We start from the raw sequence: 21,784 nt of genomic DNA on the forward strand, positions 1-21,784 counted from the left end.
ATTTGACACTAAATAATTTTGTTGACTAAATATTATGATTGACATTTCCATCGCCATGCAAAGAAGGGTTAATTCTAAAAGGGTCTGGGCGTGTTTCCATACAGAATTGGCCGCACCCTGGTATTTAAATTATTTTGATGCCATTTTATAGGTATTTTCGAGAAAATTCGATATACCAAATTTCAAATCCGTAGCTCATCATTTGGCCGAAATATGAGTAAAAACATGTGAAAGTGGCCCCTTTTTTCAAACTCACTTTTTGTCGGAAATATGAGAGATATCGAAAAACTGTTTACGTCATTCTATTTGTACTGATTTTGCCTATATTATTTATAATGAATAATGTTAAAAAATTGTCAAAAGTATTTTGAGGTATTGCTGCAGTTGTCCTAATGGATTAAAGACTGTTGCTTGCTGCTCCCACACTGCGGCAATTATATATTATCTGTCATTTGCAAGATATTTAGCACAAATTGTTCGCCCGGCTGAAATATTATCAAAAATATTTATAACAGAAAGAACTACGGTTTCTATTAACAATGATAGCGACTACGATTAAAAGTGTCTTAATAACTTCGTAACTTAACTTCCATATTACTATGGTGAATATAGTGACTATTTATTTATGTATTTCTATCGTTATAAAATAATATACAGTAACAATATAAAATATAAAATATAAAATCAAATAAAGTTTTAGGTATAATTTCAAAACAAAAAACATTGTATATAAATATATAACCTATCTAGTTTTATTTTTTAAATAAGTATTACCTTTATATAGAATATGTTCCTATGCGCGCCAAGCGCAATGTGCACTGGTTTGCTATTGAGAGACGCTACTTACACGGATATTCTACGGGTTCCGCGTGTACTACCTTCGGTTTTTTCAACTTTGTATAAAAAGTTCCACTTCGATTTAAATATAATTTTGGATAATAAAAGTAAAATATACAGGCTTTAAAATGATGCTATTTAGAAAGTAGTCAAATTAACCGTACTAGTCGAAAATTTCAAATAAAAACTTATTTTCAACTTTTCATCCAGTAAATGACAATTTTTTAACATTATTCATTATAAATAATATAGACAAGATCAGTACAAATAGAATGACGTAAACAGTTTTTCGATATCTCTCATATTTCCGACAAAAAGTGAGTTTAAAAAAAGGGGCCACTTTCACATGTTTTCACCGATATCTCGGCCAAATGATGAGCTACGGATTTGAAATTTGGTTTATCGAATTTTCTCGAAAATACCTATAAAATGGCATCAAAATAATTTAAATACCAGGGTGGGACCAATTCTGTATGGAAACACGCCCATACCCTTTACGTATATGATTCAAACAAATGTTCTCGACATTTTCGACAGTGTGGAATAACCGATTTGTGTGACTGAAAAATTATTCAGTTCGTACTCAGTCGCGAGGCGTTTTTGCAAAAGACAATTTTGCCGTTTCGGAGGTATGGAGCGCAAAGGGCGTAAAAACGGTTATGTAGTTTTTGAGAGAACGGATCATCCGATTAAATTAATTCAAAAAACATTTAGCTTGAGTAGACAGTGTGAAAAAAATGCTTTTACAGAAAATTTCGTACTTTTGAAAATTTTCAAAAAAAATTCTACATTTAAAAAAAAAATCGAAGTTTCAAAAAATTCAATTTCAAAAAAAAAAAAAGATTTGAAAAACTTCGAAAAAAAAACGATTTTTTACAAAAACTTGAGAATATTTAAAAATTTTCAAAAAAAAAACGAATATTTTGAAAATTTTCCAAATTCTCTAAAAATTTAAATAAAACGTTTTTTTTATATAAAAAAAAAAACAATATTTTCAGAAAAACTTTAAAAATATTTTCAAATTTAAAAAAATGGACAAGGTTCTTATATACACGCACATGAGTTATTTGTACAATTCGCTCATCGCACATTTTAAAAAGCACTTAAAAGTTTACAGTATGTATATATAATAAATAATCTATTTGAAATTATTCAAAACAATTTTTGATTATTTTCATTTCTCGAATGTTTAATTACGGTACAGAAAGTACCAGCAATTTGCCTTAGACAGGATGCCATGCGCCCCACTAGTTTTGAAAGACTTTAACGCCATGACGGCAACGTGCGACGTAAGCATTTTTTACACTTCTCGCTTAAATCGACAATCGATACAGAATGTGATCCACAATCGACCACAAAGGATTAATAGTTAGTTAAGTTTTCAAAGCCTTTGAATACAAAAGTTTAATTGCCTACAATCAGCAGACATTAGTTACTTACTTTTTCTATAGGTGTGCATTTATAAGAACCAATTCTCATTAACCGACATTCTACAACAGTGAATGTTACTCCTCCACAAATATCGACTGAATCCCGTCGTACAGGAACTAGAAAATATAGATAACAAATAACAAATAAGTTTATATAAAATAGTTTGACTTTCTATTTTGATAAAAACTGCAAACAATTCAACACTGTCATAACAAAGCAGAACATCATTACAATTGTTTGTTAACAACGGTTTCAAATATGTTATTTTAATAAACTCATTTATTTTTGTAAAAATAAAGTTTTTTCTCAATTAATTAAAAAGACATCATACAGATAATTATTACAAAAAATATATTTTTAACACTTCTAAAAGCTGCTATAAATGTGACTGTCGTTAACAAAGAAAACATTTAAACTTTTCTAACAATTGTAATAAAAAATTTGAAAACTAATATTTTTCGTAATTAAGCACATAGCTTCAAAGATAGGAAATGTGTATTTTATCAAAGATATTGTTTGAAATGAGCCAAAATAAATTCTTTTATTTTGCTATATATATGACGACAAAAAATAAACAAGATAATAATGTGTTACAGGAAAAAATATTAAATAATAAAGGATATGTATAAAATAAAAAATTAGTAGATTTTTACCTTTCATATCTTTTTCCATATCGGGAGTCATGACTGGTTCTTTTAAATGAACTTGGCTCGGACCTTCATAATCTAATGAATTATTTTCAACCTGTGAAAAAAATTTTTTAGTAAAGTAAAATACTTTCTGGAGTAAGCTTCAAGATAATGTTTTCTTAAAAATCATTTAAAACTAATCATATTTTACAAGAACACACACAATAAATACCTGATCAGGTTTAGAGCCCTCTTCGTCAGAACTTAAAGTTAACACTTCTGGTTCTGGGTCCCTTCTCGTCTTTTTAGCTCTTCTTAGATTGTCTTTAGGAAACCTTGAACTTATAAAAGTAACAAATATTGAAGATTTATCACATATACTCATAAAAAGCCGAATCTAATTTATGTCAATTAGAAATCTATATTCATAGTATGTTATCTAAAATATTAAACCGATTCGGCACACCATTATTAAATATCATCTTCCTGTGCAGAAAATTATCTATGTTAATTACTTTTAGTTCTATATTTCAATAACAACTTAAAGGCCGTCCATTAATCACGCGATCTTTGTTAAGCATTTTCTTAATAACCCCCCCTTCCCCCCAATAAGGAATATATATACAATAGAAACTCGTTTATCCGGATTTGCGATTATCCGGACTCCCAACCAACAATTCGAATTTTTGAATGATTAATGCTGCAGTTTATTATATGTATGTAAAGTAATCTAAGAGAATATATACGTACATACATAAGAGTTTCAATATCTTAATAAACATTATTTCCGTTGATGTCTATGTATATATTTGTGATATTTAATAAATACATCCTATGAATCCTATGACAACTTCATGTTGCGCTCCTTTCTTCATTTAAATTTATGGTAAACACTTTCAAAACGCTCTGTGTTTCCTTTGTGAATAGACGTTTCACAAATAAAGTCTAATTGTAAGTTCACACGTGTTTTATCATAACACATAAGAAAAATCAGTTATAATAACATTCTTTTTTTAGATGTTTGTGAGTTATCTAGATTAATTTTTATATCTAGAAAGCCTGATTGCACAGCAAATACATAGCATTTTGACAGTTTTTACTTTAATTTATTTACGGTCTACTTTATGGGGAATTGGCCCTTATTTAAACATAAGAAAATATATTACATCGACAAAAAGAAAGTAAGCTAATAATTAATGCCATTGTAGGGGCATCTTCAAATTAATTTATTTTAATAACAAATCTATTTATACATATACATTTACTGATACCATTAATAACTTACCTTAAATTATCTTTGTATGGTATTTTTCGAGATAATATGGAGTCTTTGTTGTCTTTTTTATTGAGAGGTGTTTGCGGTATAGATTTCGGCTCCTCGGCAAATTTCCGTTTACATCTGTAATAAAACTTACTATTAAAAGAAGATCATATAAATACTATTAACCGAGGCTTACTAATACTAACTTTACGTTAAAAATAAAAACTAAAAAGTGCGACGAGCATGATGAACATTACTTTTAATATATTGAGATATTATATAATGCCGAATCGATTTTGCCACTCCTGTAGCGTTTCCTTTCTTATTCTCACCCTTGCCTCCTTGCAGTTATCATTTCTTTTAGCGTCGTAGAGTTTCATTCACTCGAATGCTAACAAGTTAATCGGTGTGGCTCCGGTACTGCTGCTTCTGAAACAGTGCTATAGGCGCAGGTAACAAAGTCTCAGCGCACCTCGTCTTTGCACTGCCTCTATTTATGCGCCGATAAGTCTTCTGCTTAAGAATATCTGCCCAATTCTTCGCTCCGTAAAGCAGTAGAGAATGGACCTCAAGCAGGACTCGTCGTTTTTGGGTTCATGGACCCATATATTTGGCCATAGTTCTTGATAAGTTGGATACTATCTTGCTGGATTTACGCGTGCACTATTAAGGTATCACGGAAGGATAGCTTCTCATCTGGTACCAATTAGAAACCTACTTGGTCATCAAACCTTTGTGGAGTATTTAAATTTTCACTCTTTACTCTCTTACGCTTTGCAGAATCGGCTTTTATTTTTTTGAACAAATTTAGTAATAATAAACGTAATGAAACTTTGTATCGAATACCTAACACCGCGCTTATGCTCTCAACACTATCACACACACTGGTATATATCGTTGTGTCCTTATATTGCAAACAGTGCCGAGTTTTTTCAAAAATTTTTGCTTCGCACAGTGACAACTTTTATAGAAAAAAACTTGCCTCAGATAAAAGACATCTCAGTTATTTAATTTCTAAAACTATTTCATAAAAAAGTGATCACAGACAATTAGTGCTTCATTCCAATTATTAATTATTTACAAGTTATGTGTTTTTAATATGTATCAGTGTTAATCTAAGAATTTCAAGTAAGTTATGCTCTTTCTAATTTTTTAATTTAAGATTTAGATATATATATATATATATATATATATAATTCGTCTTTTTAGTTATTTTTCTTTTTTCTTTCTCTGTTCATATTTAGTTATTAACCTAGATAACCCGACGGGCGTTGTCCTGTGCTCATGTCTACAATTCAAAAGTCCCAACTGATATTTACCAATTAGTTAAAAATTATTTTGTTTTTTACACTACAGTGTATAACGAAATGTATACACATACATCCATATGAGTGAGATTAACTGTACAACTGTTTTAAATAAAATGATGAGTCTCACAACCCACACTTAATTCTTTCAACGTGAAATTCAAATCAACCACGTAAAACCATCGAACAAACAAATATTGAAATATGTTCAATAAAATAGTATATTAGAAATATATACTACAATTTATTGAACAAATTTATTTCCAATAGCTCAATGCATTTTGAAGCTAAGGGTTATGCAATATTTTTAGTCATACCTGTAGATGTAGATGTATAAATAAATGATTTTTTGTTTATTCACAACTAAAACATCGATTTTAAAAATTCATCACACAAAAATTCATCTACATAACTTAGATTTATAGCATAAGATATACGTATTGGAAATTGCAGTCTTTTAAACGGTATAACGAATTCAGAAAGAATTAATATATAGTATCCGCGGTAAAGATACAATATCACCTTTCATTTTTTCACTCAAAATATTTGATTCAATAATGTTGCCTATAATTTTTATAATCTCGTACTATATATTAATTGTTTTCAGTAATAATAATGTCTAAATTACATTTTTCTTGCTAATAATTCGATATACATTATTAAGTTCGATCAAAAATTTAGAGCAGTAAATGGAGAGGAAAAAGGGTGTAACCTGTGAACTTTTTTACTGTGCTCCAATTTGCGTAATATTTTGGAATCTCTTGAACCAAGTTAATTCTAGATGAAATACGAGTAATTGTAATTTTGGTAGAAATGGCACTCATAAAACTATTTGATTGAAATTTAAAAAAAACAGACCCTTAACAGTAATCATTTTAAAGGTTATTTTGGCACTACAAAGCCCCATTGAATATATAAAATGTAACATCTCGCCGCTAGACGGCTTCGAATACAAAAATTAAATTTCGAACGAAATAAAAAACGACAGAGCTTTTTCATATCTATCAATATTGTTCTTAGGACACATAAAATACCGGTGATTTATTAAAATTTTAATTGATATAACTTTGTTCATTACATGATTTTCGTTAAAATATTGGGAGATATTTGCAAAAAAACGAGCCAAAAAGAAGCGAATTTTCAGTGGCCAGTAACTTGAAAAGTATATGCTTTTTTGAAAAACATAACAGTTTTATAATTAGTTCTTTTATCGATATCCGACGTTATTTAAAAAATAAAATAAAATTACACCACTGAGAAGGGATGTCATCCACCCGGGAAGTGGCAAAAGAGTCTAAATTATTTTCACTTTAGAACTTGAGAGTAAGATGAACCTAATTCCAAAATTTCATATAAATTGGAGCACAGTAAAAAAAAATCAGGCCAAAAACGCTCCATTGACTTGAGTAAATATTCCGTATCCAATGCCAAACATATGAATTTTTTTGACACAATGAAATAGTATAGGAGCCAGCAACGTTTTCAAAACAAGCATTTTAGTCAGGCTGGTTTTTTGGTATGTGGTCCTTGGTGCTCTCTCGGTTAGGGTAAGGGCCGTCTGGCAGCTGGAAGTGGTTGCGTTAATTAGTGCGCAGCCAATTTGTACAGCGCGATTTCAAAATTTTGAAAGCATTTTAGTCAGTCCAATTTTCGTTTTTTTGACTTCGAATAGGTTCACCAGACTCAAATTTTTTGTTGCCAGACATTTTGGGCGCTGCTAAATATGTGCCAGACGCCAATTTATTTATTAATTTTTTTAAAAATTCAAATCATTTTAGTCCGTCTGAAATTTTAGTATTATGTTCGTTAATGGTAAAAACACGTAAAATTAATTTGCCAGACGTTTCTGCGGTTGTTAACCATGTCTGGCAAGCAAAAATGTCTGGCAATATGATACTAGTTTATAGCATTTTAGTCAGTCCAATTTCTATTTTTTGACTTGATATTTGATATGATAACTTGAATAAGTTATCCAGATTCACATTTTTGTTGCCAGACATTTTGGGCGCTGCCAAATATGTGCCAGACGCCAATTTATTCATTAATTTTTTTTTAATTTCAAATCATTTTAGTCCGTCTGTAATTTTAATATTATGTTCATTAAGGGTCAAGAAACATAAAATTAATTTGCCAGACGTTTCTGTGATTGTTAAGCATGTCTGGCAACGAAAAAAGTTTGGCAATATGATACTAGTAGACAGAGTGAGACAATCGCCAAATACATTGGCACGAATGAAACAAAAAACTATTAAACTCGTAAGAGCGCAATACGTATACTATTTAAAGTTAGTGCAATTTCAATAACATTTTCATAAAACAAATAAAATAAAGTTAAATAAAGACCTAATTAGAAAAGACAAAAATTGCATCATATTAGTCATTTTTTAAATTTTACTAGCTCTAAAAAATATGTTCATAATTCTAAAATATTGCTGTTAATATTTTCAAAAATTTGACTTGACAGTGGTTAAGTAACATCGTCAATTTCCTAAGAATATCATATATTTTAAGTTTTGCAATGAGAACTGACAATAATCATTATTTTTGTTGTACGCATTTTTTTTTATCGCAAAGTTAACTGAGTCAAATGACTTCATTTTACATGGTACTTAGCTTTAGCAGCAACTATTTGTAATACATACCTATACTTAATACTGGTAATACTAGTTTTGCTACCTTACTAGTTCAAGCTACCCCTAGAATAGAATCTTAAAATTCTAGTATATATATACAATATATATTGTACAGCAAACATCCTTCGCTCTTTTTTCTTTCAGCTTTTAGCTGTAAATTGAGCAATGTTTTTTAAAAATCGAAGTGTATTTAATAATTCAAAAATTCAAATGAGATCATTTTAGATCAATATGTATCACTATTTATAATGAAAGTCATTCGACCTAGGTCTCTTAAATCAAGATTATAATTGGGAATATCGTTTTTTTAACGACGAATAAAAACGTCTATTATACAGATTTATTCGTCTTATGGCTTAATGATACAATAATACAGTAATGTAGCTACAGTTTATCTTCCTTCTCATGTGTTGGTACTAGAAACTGGCACATTTATTCAATATGATAACTGTTTAAGCACTTTGGATGTTATAACACGCCTCGCATTCATTTATACATAATTATTTCGATTAATTCCTTCAAAACAATCAGGTATGCGACCCTCCCACACTGGGACAATAATACTACAATGTGATATATCAAAAGACTCATTAAACTCATCTATCCAACACAAATCAATGGATTTTTATTTTTCACTCATAATTCACCTTCGATGATGTATTTATAAAGGCTGCATATTATGAGAAATATGATTTTTTTAACTTTCCAGGTGGCAATTTGTAAGAAACGGTGATTCTAAAGAAAAATGGTATAAACACAATTTTGCAGAGAAGTTTATAACAAACACATCTGTCTAATATAGTTACTTGATTTTTCTTATAGTTTTCTGCCTAGTAAACGTATAGCGCTCTTACGATTATAATAGTTTTTTGTTTCATTCGTGCCAATGTATTTGGCGATTGTCTCACTCTGTCTACTAGTATCATATTGCCAAACTTTTTTCGTTGCCAGACATGCTTAACAACCACAGAAACGTCTGGCAAATTAATTTTATGTTTCTTGACCCTTAATGAACATAATATTAAAATTACAGACGGACTAAAATGATTTGAAATTTAAAAAAAATTAATGAATAAATTGGCGTCTGGCACATATTTGGCAGCGCCCAAAATGTCTGGCAACAAAAATGTGAATCTGGATAACTTATTTAAGTTATCATATCAAATATCAAGTCAAAAAATGGAAATTGGACTGACTAAAATGCTATAAACTAGTATCATATTGCCAGACATTTTTGCTTGCCAGACATGGTTAACAACCGCAGAAACGTCTGGCAAATTAATTTTACGTGTTTTGACCCTTAACGAACATAATACTAAAATTTCAGACGGACTAAAATGATTTGAATTTTTAAAAAAATTAATAAATAAATTGGCGTCTGGCACATATTTAGCAGCGCCCAAAATGTCTGGCAACAAAAAATTTGAGTCTGGTGAACCTATTCGAAGTCAAAAAAACGAAAATTGGACTGACTAAAATGCTTTCAAAATTTTGAAATCGCGCTGTACAAATTGGCTGCGCACTAATTAACGCAACCACTTCCAGCTGCCAGACGGCCCTTACCCTAACCGAGAGAGCACCAAGGACCACATACCAAAAAACCAGCCTGACTAAAATGCTTGCTCGAAAACGTTGCTGGCTCCCGTACTAAAACTTTGAAATAATTTTTTGAATAAGTAAATTCATTTGTATTGTGATTTAGTGAAGTAAGGCTAAACACGACTGCATAAGTTAAAAAAATAATCTGTCATAGGGTATGTTCGATGTGCAATCACTGACAACCGTCAGACACATGCGTAGACTGTTCATCTACCAACATATACTATATCTTATATTATTTTAATTTTTGGCACATTTCAGCTGCTTTTCGGCAATAATAGTTCATAATCATGAATATATTATATTCTAATAGTGTCTTAGATCATAAGTGAAATGAAATATTTGGCAGATGACGGTTTTTATTTGTTTTCAATGCCAAACAAGATCTCAAGTATTTACAATGCCAAACAATGACATGTCGTTCTTTGCAATTTTTCCCATTTATTTCTACAATGTAACCAAATTCTTATAATCACATACATCCTAAACAATTCCCTCAACAAACTTCAGAAAAGTTGATCAAAATCCCAATAATGGTTTAGGAGGAGTATCCTTTCATACATCATAAATAATTATTAATTCATTTCTGTAAAAAAAATGCACAAATCCATAAACTTGAGTAAGCAAGATTTTTGCGAAAATTGTTACAAAAAGCAATTTTTTGCTTTAATTCGTTTATTCCAATGGCGTTTAAGTTTGTGAAATCGGTTCAGCCGTTTTTTAAGAAAACGTTGACGAAATTCAAATTTTGACTTATCACAACTCAAATGCGACTTGTGACACAAATTTTGACTATCATATTTTTTGAAACTTGATGAGTTTTTAAAATCAAACGACTTGTAGGACCGTAATATTTTAGTATGTTATTTAGGATCATCATGTTTATCATCATGAAGCTTCACAGAATTTTTTCGGATCTTTACCAAAAACTAATCAGGACGATTCCCAACCAATATAAACCAAAACGTTCAAAATTATAGGCTAAAACTTGGACGCAAAATTTTCACTTTTCTGATAATTACAGAAAAACAGCTCGGCCGATCGTCGCGTAAAACTGATAAGCGGTAACTCATCTAGTCACATCGAATAGCTTTAAAATTTTCAAAATCTGTCCAGCCGTTTTTGAGAAAACGTCGACGAAAGGTCAAAAATCGTCTCACACACATACGCACTTTTTCCAAATTTGGACTCATTCGATTCAGAACCACAGGAAACGTCGAGAAAACAAATTTAGCGAATCGGATTTATCGGTGAAAACGTTTAAAGTTAATTATTGTAACTACGATAAAACTTTATTAAAGCAATGAAGTCTTTTTTTTAAATATTTCGTAACATTTATTAAAGCATTTGGAATTTTTCAATTGTGTAAATATTCACCTTCATGTGAACGAAAATCTACGGAGGCCATCTGTTAATATTTTTTTTGAAAATTACTCTTTTGTATCACAGAGCAAAAAATTAACATATTCCGAAACAACTTTTGAAAGAGTGGCCAGTGGACATCCAAAAAATTCGGCAACCTCTCTAGAAAGAATTGAAAAAAAGCTAGTTTTTTTTGTTATATACTTAACACTTTATTGACCGGCAATATTACATAAAATTTATCTTATGTCACCGGCTATTATTTCGTAATTGGATGTGAAGTAAAACAATAAAAATAAACTTGAATAAGTTATATCTTCTATATGTATATAAAAATAAGTCGGGTTTTCCTTCCTGACGAAATAACTCCAGAACGCACGAACCGATTTCGACAATTTTGCATTTGTTGGAAAGGTCTCGGGCTCCGCAAGGTTTATAGCTAAGAAAATTAGTTGTGCATGGCATCGTGCCTTAATGCAAGCTGCTGGAACTTCACGCACCGTAATTAAAAATTCGAGTAATAAAAATAATTAATAACTGTTTTAAATAATTTCAAATATATTATCTTCTATATATATAAAAATAAGTCGAGTTTTCCTTCCTGACGAAATAACTCCAGAACGCACGAACCGATTTCGACAATTTTGCATTCGTTGGAAAGGTCTCGGGCTCCGCAAAGTTTATAGCTAAGAAAATTAGTTGTCCATGGCATCGTGCCTTAATGCAAGCTGCTGGAACTTCACGCACCGTAAATAAAAATTCGAGTAATGACATTAGTGAGAATTATGCTTGGTTAGGTCAACGAGCAATTCTTGCCGCAAAGAATAATGATGTACACGCCCTGAATTTCACCATTCAATCAAAAATTGCTGGCGATTTGGTGACATACCAATGATTCTGACTGGTCTTCCGTTTGACTTCAAACGATTGCAATATCCAGTTCGCCTTGCGTTCGAAATAACATGCCGCAAGTCCAATCGCTTAGTGTTTGCGGGATAAATTTCAAATAGATTATTTAGAAAATCATTGTTTTTCACATGGGCAGTTATACGTTGGCTGTTTTATACAATACGATAGTAAAAAAAAAACCACTACTGCGGTTCTAAGTTTACGAACATCAGCGACTCTGGAATCACAGCCAACGAATCGCAGGAAGCGGCCTGCCAACGCATCACACAAAATCTTACGTAGTGGCACTGGCAACACACACTGAATGCAACGAATCGAATCTAACAACACACCGTATGCAACGGTTCGAATCTGGCTGAACAACAAAATGCAAAGCGCGACCCTGTGCAGCATCACAAAACTCTGGGCAGCACCACAAAACTAGCCAGCGGGACTATGGTAACACCGCAAAACACACGGAGCGACTCTTGACATCCGAAACGCATAGTCAAGCATAACGCCAAATCGCGGCACCGTTTGCACACCATTCGCGTTGTGAAATACCTCAAATCGTATTGTGCAACTGGCAATTCTGGTAAAATTGTAATTCAAACGAAACTGAAAACCAGGGCTTCTTACACATTTGTCTTTCGCGACCCGATTTATGATTGCGAGTTTCTTGACTAATATTTTTAGATGAAAAAACTAATATTTTTAGATGATCTATTTATTAGATAACATATTCACATATACATATTAAAATATGTGGTTTCAGAATTTGTTGTAACACAAAAATCTAGGAGTGGATGTTATAAAATGATATACGAGTACAGTAAACCCTCGCTTTATGCGACAAGTGCGTACCGAGCAGTATGGGGACCGTGCTATAAATAACTCGTATTTAACATACAATACAGGCTAATTCGTAGTGCGTTCTATAGAACCTTACATAGTGCAGTATGGGAACCGTGCTATGAGAGACTCAGAGTTGGTACAAATCGCACCATTTTTATCGTGCTGTATGGAGACCAAAAAAATACAATTTCAAGTAGGAGTAATACGGACGAAAAGACATGTATTACATTGACACCTCATTCAAAAATTGGCGCGATGCAGTAGTCAGCTCAAACGTGTTCCTAGGCAGCTATTATATAATCAGGCATGCCTAAAAGATAAAAGTCGAGAACAAAACTTACATTAATGCCCTTTTGATATCAAGTTACTAAAGTCACTCATACGTTGCACAACGAACTTATGGGCTGTTGACCAAATACCGTGTAGTCGGAAGGATGTCGGATTTTTAGCTCCGTGTAGTATGGGAACCGTGTACACAGAGTGCCGTGTAAAGCGAGGGTCTACTGTACTGTCAACCTTCGGTTAACACAGCACTCTGGGTGAACGGTTCCCATACTACGCGGAGCTAAAAATCCGACATCCCTCCGGCTACGCGGACTTTCTATTACACGGTTTTTGTTCAACAGCCCATAAGTTCCTTGCCCAACCTATGAGTGATTATAGGAACTTGAAATCAAAAGGGTATTAATGTAAGTTTTGTTATCGACTTTTATCTTTTAGACATGCCTGATTATATAATAGCTGTCTACGAACACAAGAATCACCGCCAAATATCATAATAAGTTCACTCTATATTCTATAAAGAATTGAACGACAATAAGTTCATTTCATTCATCAAAGTTATTAATACTCCAATATTTATTTCATGTACATCATAAGTTTACTTTTTTCCTGTATTATTTAAATTATTCTTTAGAAAAAAGAGTAAAAATGAAACTGACCATTATTCATTGTAATGCCTAAAAGCCTAAATAAACAAATCTAATTGTGTGCATTCTAAATCCCCAAACTATAATGCGCATTAAAAATAAATAATATAATCGATTATAGAAGAACGTGCAAGAGACTTGTTTTATTCCAGAATAACCCTCCATGCACTAAATAAATGTATACAACAGCCCATCAACACAACATGTGTTATGTATTTATCATAACTTCGATTATTAGCAACAAAAACAACTAGTTGTGGACTTCATGATATATTATAAATAATCGATTGAATCAATAATATTTTTTCAATTTTCATATATAATATACTATTCTGCATGTCCTCTCCATATTAATTCCCGTCTACCTATTTACATGCCCACCTGCCTACTTGTTTACCTGCTTACCTACCAATTAGTTTCAGTCTACCAGTCTATCTATCTACATGTCTTCTTTTCTACTTTTTAATCCGATACTTATTTACAGTCGGTCAAGTAAGAGCGTGGCCGGTATAATTTATAAAAATAATTATTTTATGAAATTTTAATATTTATATATGCATTGTATACGTTACAAGCAATGATGCAATTTGGTCAATATGTGTCCAGTCACCACCGGAGTCGACAATTATTTTAGTTTGACGGCTCGTATTTTAATTTAACGGCTCGATGAGGGCAGTACAAGCTCATATAGAACTTTCGTCAGTGAAAATGACATTTTCAAAATCTCTAGCAGTATTTTCATGTGCCCAAGCGGAAAAGAAGCACATGTTTTTCAGTCGTCAGAGGCTTCCCCGTTGTGTTGCGCCATTTCAGATCATGAATACGAAGACAGGTTCAGATAGTTTTGTAGATATTTTTGTAGATATTTCAAAACATTTTGCCATTAATTTTGCTCGTCCTTTCTGCAGTGTTAAAGCAAGATACCGCAAAAACACATTCACTGTTCTTTTTTCTTCTTTTTTATTTGAACCACGTTCTGATAAATCATCGCCATTTTTAGCAACTTTATATAGGTGTATCGAATTCTGTACAAATGGCTTCAACTTTTTCATATGTTTAGCAGCAGCTGATTGCGACAATTCGGGATCATTTGGGTGGATCCAAAAGAGCGCAGCCTCGTAGCCCGACGCGTAACTTAGCACTCATGGCGTTTAACGTAATTTTTTCTCAAAAGATCAACTGCAACTAAACCTTTTTTGACAATGCATCAAGGACAAAACTTCATTTTATCGGCTCACGAAAGAATTAGACCGAAATCTTTCATTAACTGTCGTTAAAGTCGGCCACGCTCTTACTTGACTGACTGTACATGTCTATTTTCATATCTGTCTACCTATTTACGAATCATTCTATTTGCATATGAATCAATATAATAATGATTTGTAAAGATCATATTGTCAATATTTTCCGCATCTGCAAATGTTTAAAATTCCCGTCTACCTGTTTACATGCCCACTTGCCTACTTGTTCACCAGCTTACCCCTACCAATTAGTTTCAGCCTACCAGTCTATCTATCTACATATTTCCTTTTCTACTTTTTAATCTGATACTTATTTACATGTCTATTTTTATATCTGTCTACCTATTTACGAATCATTCTATTTGAATATGAATCAATATAATAATGATTTGTAAAGATCATATTTAACCAATAAATGTCAATATTTTTCCGCATCTGCAAATGTTTAAAATATTTATTTTAAACATTCAAATCGGATGCTCAATTTTCTTAAAAACGGTCATTTTTGCTCTATATCTCACAAACGGGAGAGCCTGCTGAAAACTAATAATCGCCGTCAAGACGAATTGAATGCCTTCAATCTAATCAAATGCTGCTCCGTTCTCGCAAAAACTGAATTCCCATTTTCAACACTTTTTACGCGTATTGTATCTCCGAAACGGCTGGTCCTGTCTTTGCCAAAAACTAGTCTCCCCATCAATAGAAATCAAATGTTTTTTTTTATATATTCAAATAGGTTGATTTTCATGCGCCCAAAATCATGGACAAAAAATTGTATATCCATACAAAGCACAGACACACATGCCATACATCCATACATCCATTATTTTCTATGGAATGCCAAAATGTTCAGAAACAAAGCAACGTGTCGCTCCTAGTGTATTCGAGTGAGAGAGAGGCGTAACGTAAAGTTATGGCGGTGCCAATGAAACAGATTCATCAAATAGCGATTGTAAAAAAGATTTTCGTCACATTTATCTATCATACAAATATAAAAAGTAAATTATTATTAAGTTAAAAAATTCAATTCATTAATTTTAATGTTTCTTTTTTTTGACTTTGTATACACGCAGCACATTAGTCATATACATTCTGTAAGTTAACTTTACAATTATATTTTATTAGATTGTATATAATTATATAGCGCACCATATTTTTTTTTTGTCACCAATGAGATTTTAATGTTATGCATTTGTTTTTGCAATGTGGAACAAAGGTGAAAAGTTTGTGGATAAAAATTACCCAAAAAAAAATGCAGCTGATCGAGCATCAGAGTTGAACTCATTTTCGCAATATTATAACAAATTGAAAAAAAAAAGCTCATTGGATAGTTTTTTTAAACTCAAAAACTAGTAGAATGATAATTTAGTCATTTTTTATTTCTGCAGAGTATATATTCGATCTTAGCAATAAATGTTATTTTTACTAAAAACGGTACGCTTAACGAAACAAATTAATTGCATTTCAATGTATTTATATGGGAAAAATTGCTTCGAAATACGTACAATTCGACATGCGAGCGTGCTTACAGAACGAATCAAGCTCGTAAGGCATGGTACCACCGTATATATAATGTATTTAGGTAAGATGTTTAACTACTGATTTATAACGAGGTAATGATAAAAATTCTATAAGAATTTTAATTTTTTTTTTCTCCAAAATGTTCAGTTAATAAATTATCTAACCCCCTCCCATTTTACAAGTGAGTTTATTAATAATTCTACACAAAACCATTTGTAAATTATAAAAACATAATAAATAAAAAGTGGTGAACTTCTTGAATAAAAATATACATTTCTTACCTTTGACATTTACTGAAGTCAACTCCTGTATAACCACAAAATTTACATAAAGCTAACATGCCTTCAATATATTTTGGTGGATCCTCTTTCGGTGGCTCAGGCGATTTGCATATCTCAGGAACCTTTTCCGGTGAATTAATTTCTGGCTGCGAATGGTGTGGCTGGGTTTCGAATAATACTCAAAATCAGTTATATATATTTAAAACAATAGTACTATGAATAAATCATATCTATATATATATATATATATATATATATATATATATATATATAAATATATATATGTATATATATATATATATATATATTTCAAAGTAACTAGCAGCCCATTCGTCAAATAAAAAAGTAATAAAGTATTTAAGAACTTTTATTTTACGTTTCGACACCAGATGCGTGTCATCATTCAGCAACTACAATAATTTGAAAATTTTCAGTAATAATAAAGAACAATTATAAACTAATTAAAAACAGAGAAACACTATACATACCATCAGGACAAAAACACTTAAAAAAATATTTTTTTAAAAAAATTAAACTTGTATCAATTTGAGGACATTTTTTTTTTTAGGAAAAAGTAATGAAGAACTACAACATTAAAAACATTTTGAAAACAGTTTTGCACTTACAACATTATGACGCATTAAACACGCTCATATCAAGCAAACAACTCTACTGTACTGTTAACAGAGGTGTGTGTTTAATAGCGTAGGGTAGGGGAAGGTAACGAAGACAAATGCAGACAGAGTGGTTGAAATGGATTTGGAGTCAAAGAGGAAACAACAAAACATATAATAGTTTGAACAGAAACCAAAATTGTAAAAAATTATAAAAGGAGATGGAAAATTAATTATAAGTTTTTTTTTGATAAAATCAATAATTAACTGGTAACTATCATGTAGTAAATGGTATGAATTGCGTTTATTAACACAAGAGAAATTTAATGAAATAAGAAAGGATTCTGCAAATTTTCTGAGGTCACTATTTTTTTCGATATAAAGAATAACCCGATGTGAAGTGTTAAAAGTGTGATTGAGTTGAGCATATAATCCGATAGCATCGTTTTGAACTGGTTTGGGTTTTTTGAATTATAAATATGTTGATTAACTCTCTTATACATATACTAGGAACTTTCCCCAATGTAACACATATTGCAATCATTGCAATCCAACCTGTAAACAGAATAGGTAACTCTATCAGACGAGGTTCTAGACTTAAGAACAGAAAAAAAGGCAATTAAAAGTATTATCGAAACTAAAAACTAAACGGAATCCTTCTGAAGAAAATAACTTTTTTTAGAAATAAGAAAAATTGTTCAAAAACGGTAAACAAATAATTCCTTTGTATTGGGTGGAAGAAGAAGCAATTGAGTTTGAACAAGAAAGTGAAAATAAATTATTAAAATCAGTTCGTAAATAATTTAATCTATTATTAATGATGTTGTTGACCAAGTGTGAAGGACAACTATTATCTTTGAGAACAGTACGAATAAAGGTCAACTTTTTTTTCCAAAACATACTGTTGCTCAGTAATATAGCCCTGTCTATAAGAGAGATAATAACAGAAATTTTTATGGAACGCGAATAAAAAGAAAAATTCATCCCATTTACTACATGATAGTTACCTACATAGTAAAGTCGTTTGCTTGATATGGCGTGTTTATGCGTCATAATGTTACAGTGCAAAATGTTTTTAATATTGTAGTTACTCATTATTTTTTCCTAAAAAAAATGTCTTTAATATGTTACAAGTTTAATTTTTTTAAAAAAATATTTTTTTAAGTGTTTTTGTCCTGTTGGTATGTATAATGTTTCTCTATGTTTTTAATTAGTTTATAATTGTTTTTTATTATTAGTAAAATTTTTCAAATTATTGTAGTTGCTGAATGATGACATGCATCTGGTGTCGAAACGTAAAATAAAAGTTCTTAAATACTTTATTACTTTTTTATTCGACGAATGGGCTGCTAGTTACTTTGAAATATGTTTCAATGTCGCAAAAACTATCAAGATATATATATATATATATATATATATATATATATATATGTATATATATATATATAGTTAAAAAGTCAATAGTGAATAATAAATAATGAATGAATTATATATATAAATATGATTATATGAATTAGTATTTCACCCACACGTGCGCTACATTTACCAAAACGGCATGGTAAATGTGAGTTGAACTCGCATTTTCCAAATGAGCCAGTAAATGTGCACATTGGAAAAGAAAAAGTAGATAGATAAGATATGAAAAGAAGAAGACCTGAGAAAAATGGGTAAAATAGAACTCTACGGAGCACAATTATTAACAGAAAAGAAAAGGAAATTGGATAGAACCCATTCTGCAAGAATGGGTGCCTTCTATATGTCAAATGTAAAAAAGAATGACTAATCTCACACCATTTACTAAAAAATAGAAGAACAATAATAAAAAAAAAACTTACCACCTCTACATTTCCAACGGTGACAATGTAATCAATGTCAGTTCCAGGGTTCATTACGCACTGTATATCAGTATTGGGTGAGTAAGGAATACCAACCTGTTTAAATAAAATGTAAAATCTTCATATGTTTGCAACTCATATATAAGAAAGTTCATATTATAATTGCTTTATATACTTTTGGTAAAAATGATTGTGTAGCTAAAATACATATACTTTAAGTTGTTATTCAAAATTGAGGCAAATAAAATAAATGATAACAATAGTAAGGATTGTTGATAAGATTGATGAGAATATCAATTTTAAAGTAGATATTAAATATCTCTACGAAGGTAGTTCTTAATTGAAGATACCTGGTCTAACAGATCTTGAACAGCACATGTCTCTTTAGGTAAAGTAAAAGTTATCAATCTTTGTTCTCTACTCTGCAGAATGACCAGCATTCTTGCAGTGTCTCTGCGAGGTTCATTTTGTTGCTGAGCTAATTGCTGCTGTTGCTGCTGAATGTTATTATCCTGAGTTTCTGTAAGAAGAATAATCGCTTATTTTGATAGATAATGTTCAGTAAGTAATTTCTAAATTATACAAAAACTAACAAAATTGTAGCCACATTGCGCAAGTTTAAAAATTCCAATTATTAAAACTTTAAATGTATTCAGGCACTGCAATAAATAAGTATAGACATTCAGCTTTGCTACTTATTAATTTATAAAGAATGAAAAATCAGTAAATACAAGATAAAAACATTAAACCACATGGATATATAAAGCACATGAATAAGTTTACCCTGGTCTTGTTTTGCTAGGTCATGGAATGACGTATACGCATTTTGATGTGTACTTTTTTTAGTAGTTTTAGGTCTGGAACAATTTTTAGGCATTCTAGCTTCCGGTCTGAAATAGATAAAATAATAATCACACAATAATAATTGATAAAAAAAATGAATACATTGCCAGTAAATGAATATTTGCATAAAACAAATTTTGAATTGTAATTTATAATTTATCATTTTTGCAGTATGACATGTATATGCAACATATATATGCACCTACAACAAATACTTTCTTTGATATACCCACAATCATGTTATTTGCTATTCTTACAAACTATTGATTTTCTTCACATCTTATTATAACAGTTTATAAATAAATAAATAAAACAAGATATATTGACAGTGACAATTATGAAAATAAATATATAGAATGTATTCATAGAAAAACGAGTTTGGCAGTTGCTGGAAACACACAGGATATTCGATCAAACACATTTTATATACATTTGCAATATATTGATAGCATGAAAACTTTTCTGATCAACAAAGCTGGAATAGATATCACACTGTAGAAGGCAAAAAAAAAATATTGTCACATTAAAAGGATCAAGCTAATTCACCAGCCTCTGGCCAGAGAAAAAGTATTTACAATATCAGTTAAGTTTTTCTTTTATAAATGGCATTAATACTATTACAATATAAATAATATTTACCTTTGTTGACAAGAATTTGGAGTGTTAACGTTAGTACTGGCAGTATCTGCATTATTCAGTTGTCTGTTGATGACCTGTTGACTATTTCCAGGAACTTTCTGAACAACTGCGGCAGTTATGCTATCTTCAAGATCAAGATCATTCAATTGATTTTCAGGTGTATTTCGTGACTGTTTCACTTGAATCACTAACTAAAAATTTCATTATTGAATTAGTACTACATTGCATTACAATTACATTCATAATTATTATGAACTATAAATATCTTCAATATTGCTTTCATACTAATTTATAGTAATCAGAGCATAGTAAACTACATAAGCTTATTCTTTACTACACAAGTTTACTAAACCCCCAATTACTAACACAAAATAAAATAATAGAAAGTAAAAATTTCATGTAACTGAGGTATATTCATACCTGATGTGACTCATTCTTTGCAGGAGAAACAACTTGTTTCTTCACAGTAGCTTGAGGAGCACGTATCTGTTTAAAATATGTTTGTGAAGGTGGTGTTATATTCCTCAGTCTGACACCTAAAATCACAAAAAAAACATTTTGAAAAAAAAAAAAACTTAAAATTACATTACAAGTTCTATCGTTTTAACAATATTAAGAATAAAGAAAAAAATATTTGATTTGAAAGTAAAATGCCTATATCAAACAAATAAATGACAACAAATGTACAAATCAGTATGAACTACCTGAAAAACAAAAAACTAAAGAGCACGCAACTTAATAATACAATTAATAAATCTAAATCTAAATTAAGTGACCCCACATCTGATCTTTGTTTAAATATGCATGAATTGATTGAACCGTAAAAATAAAAGTGAAGCTCTAAACCTACAATACATACAATTGTTGTTGCTAGGGGTGGTAGGCCTGAGCTTATTCTGCATATTATGATTCTGTTGTGCTTGACAGCCATGAGGAGCTCGTTGTTGTGTTAAAACCTGCCCAGGCATTGATATGAGTCCAGGTGATGCCATTATCATTCTTGGCTGCTTTAATAATCATTAATAGATAATTCTCATTTCTATCTATGTTTTATATATGCCTAATGCAAGATGATGTGT

At 30.9% G+C, this 21,784-nt stretch overlaps 1 protein-coding gene across 1 annotated transcript in view; it reads right to left on the reverse strand.

The window, feature by feature from the left end:
* The window catches only part of LOC113378723, a 40,032-nt gene that overhangs the window by 14,112 nt on the left and 4,136 nt on the right, over window positions 1–21,784 (reverse strand). Inside the window, exons 6-16 of the mRNA XM_026619291.1 lie at window positions 21,565–21,712; window positions 21,126–21,241; window positions 20,706–20,896; window positions 20,007–20,113; window positions 19,574–19,743; window positions 19,224–19,319; window positions 16,775–16,935; window positions 4,183–4,296; window positions 3,130–3,238; window positions 2,922–3,012; window positions 2,278–2,384 (exon numbers count right to left, since the gene is read on the reverse strand). Of these exons, the coding sequence (XP_026475076.1) occupies window positions 2,278–2,384; window positions 2,922–3,012; window positions 3,130–3,238; window positions 4,183–4,296; window positions 16,775–16,935; window positions 19,224–19,319; window positions 19,574–19,743; window positions 20,007–20,113; window positions 20,706–20,896; window positions 21,126–21,241; window positions 21,565–21,712 (1,410 nt within the window). The remainder of the gene's footprint in view (window positions 1–2,277; window positions 2,385–2,921; window positions 3,013–3,129; window positions 3,239–4,182; window positions 4,297–16,774; window positions 16,936–19,223; window positions 19,320–19,573; window positions 19,744–20,006; window positions 20,114–20,705; window positions 20,897–21,125; window positions 21,242–21,564; window positions 21,713–21,784) is intronic.

The sequence above is a fragment of the Ctenocephalides felis genome, unplaced genomic scaffold (genome assembly GCF_003426905.1).
Source record: "Ctenocephalides felis isolate EL2017-DRISC unplaced genomic scaffold, ASM342690v1 CF-g0.4_SCAFFOLD_01886, whole genome shotgun sequence".
NCBI lineage: Eukaryota > Metazoa > Arthropoda > Insecta > Siphonaptera > Pulicidae > Ctenocephalides > Ctenocephalides felis.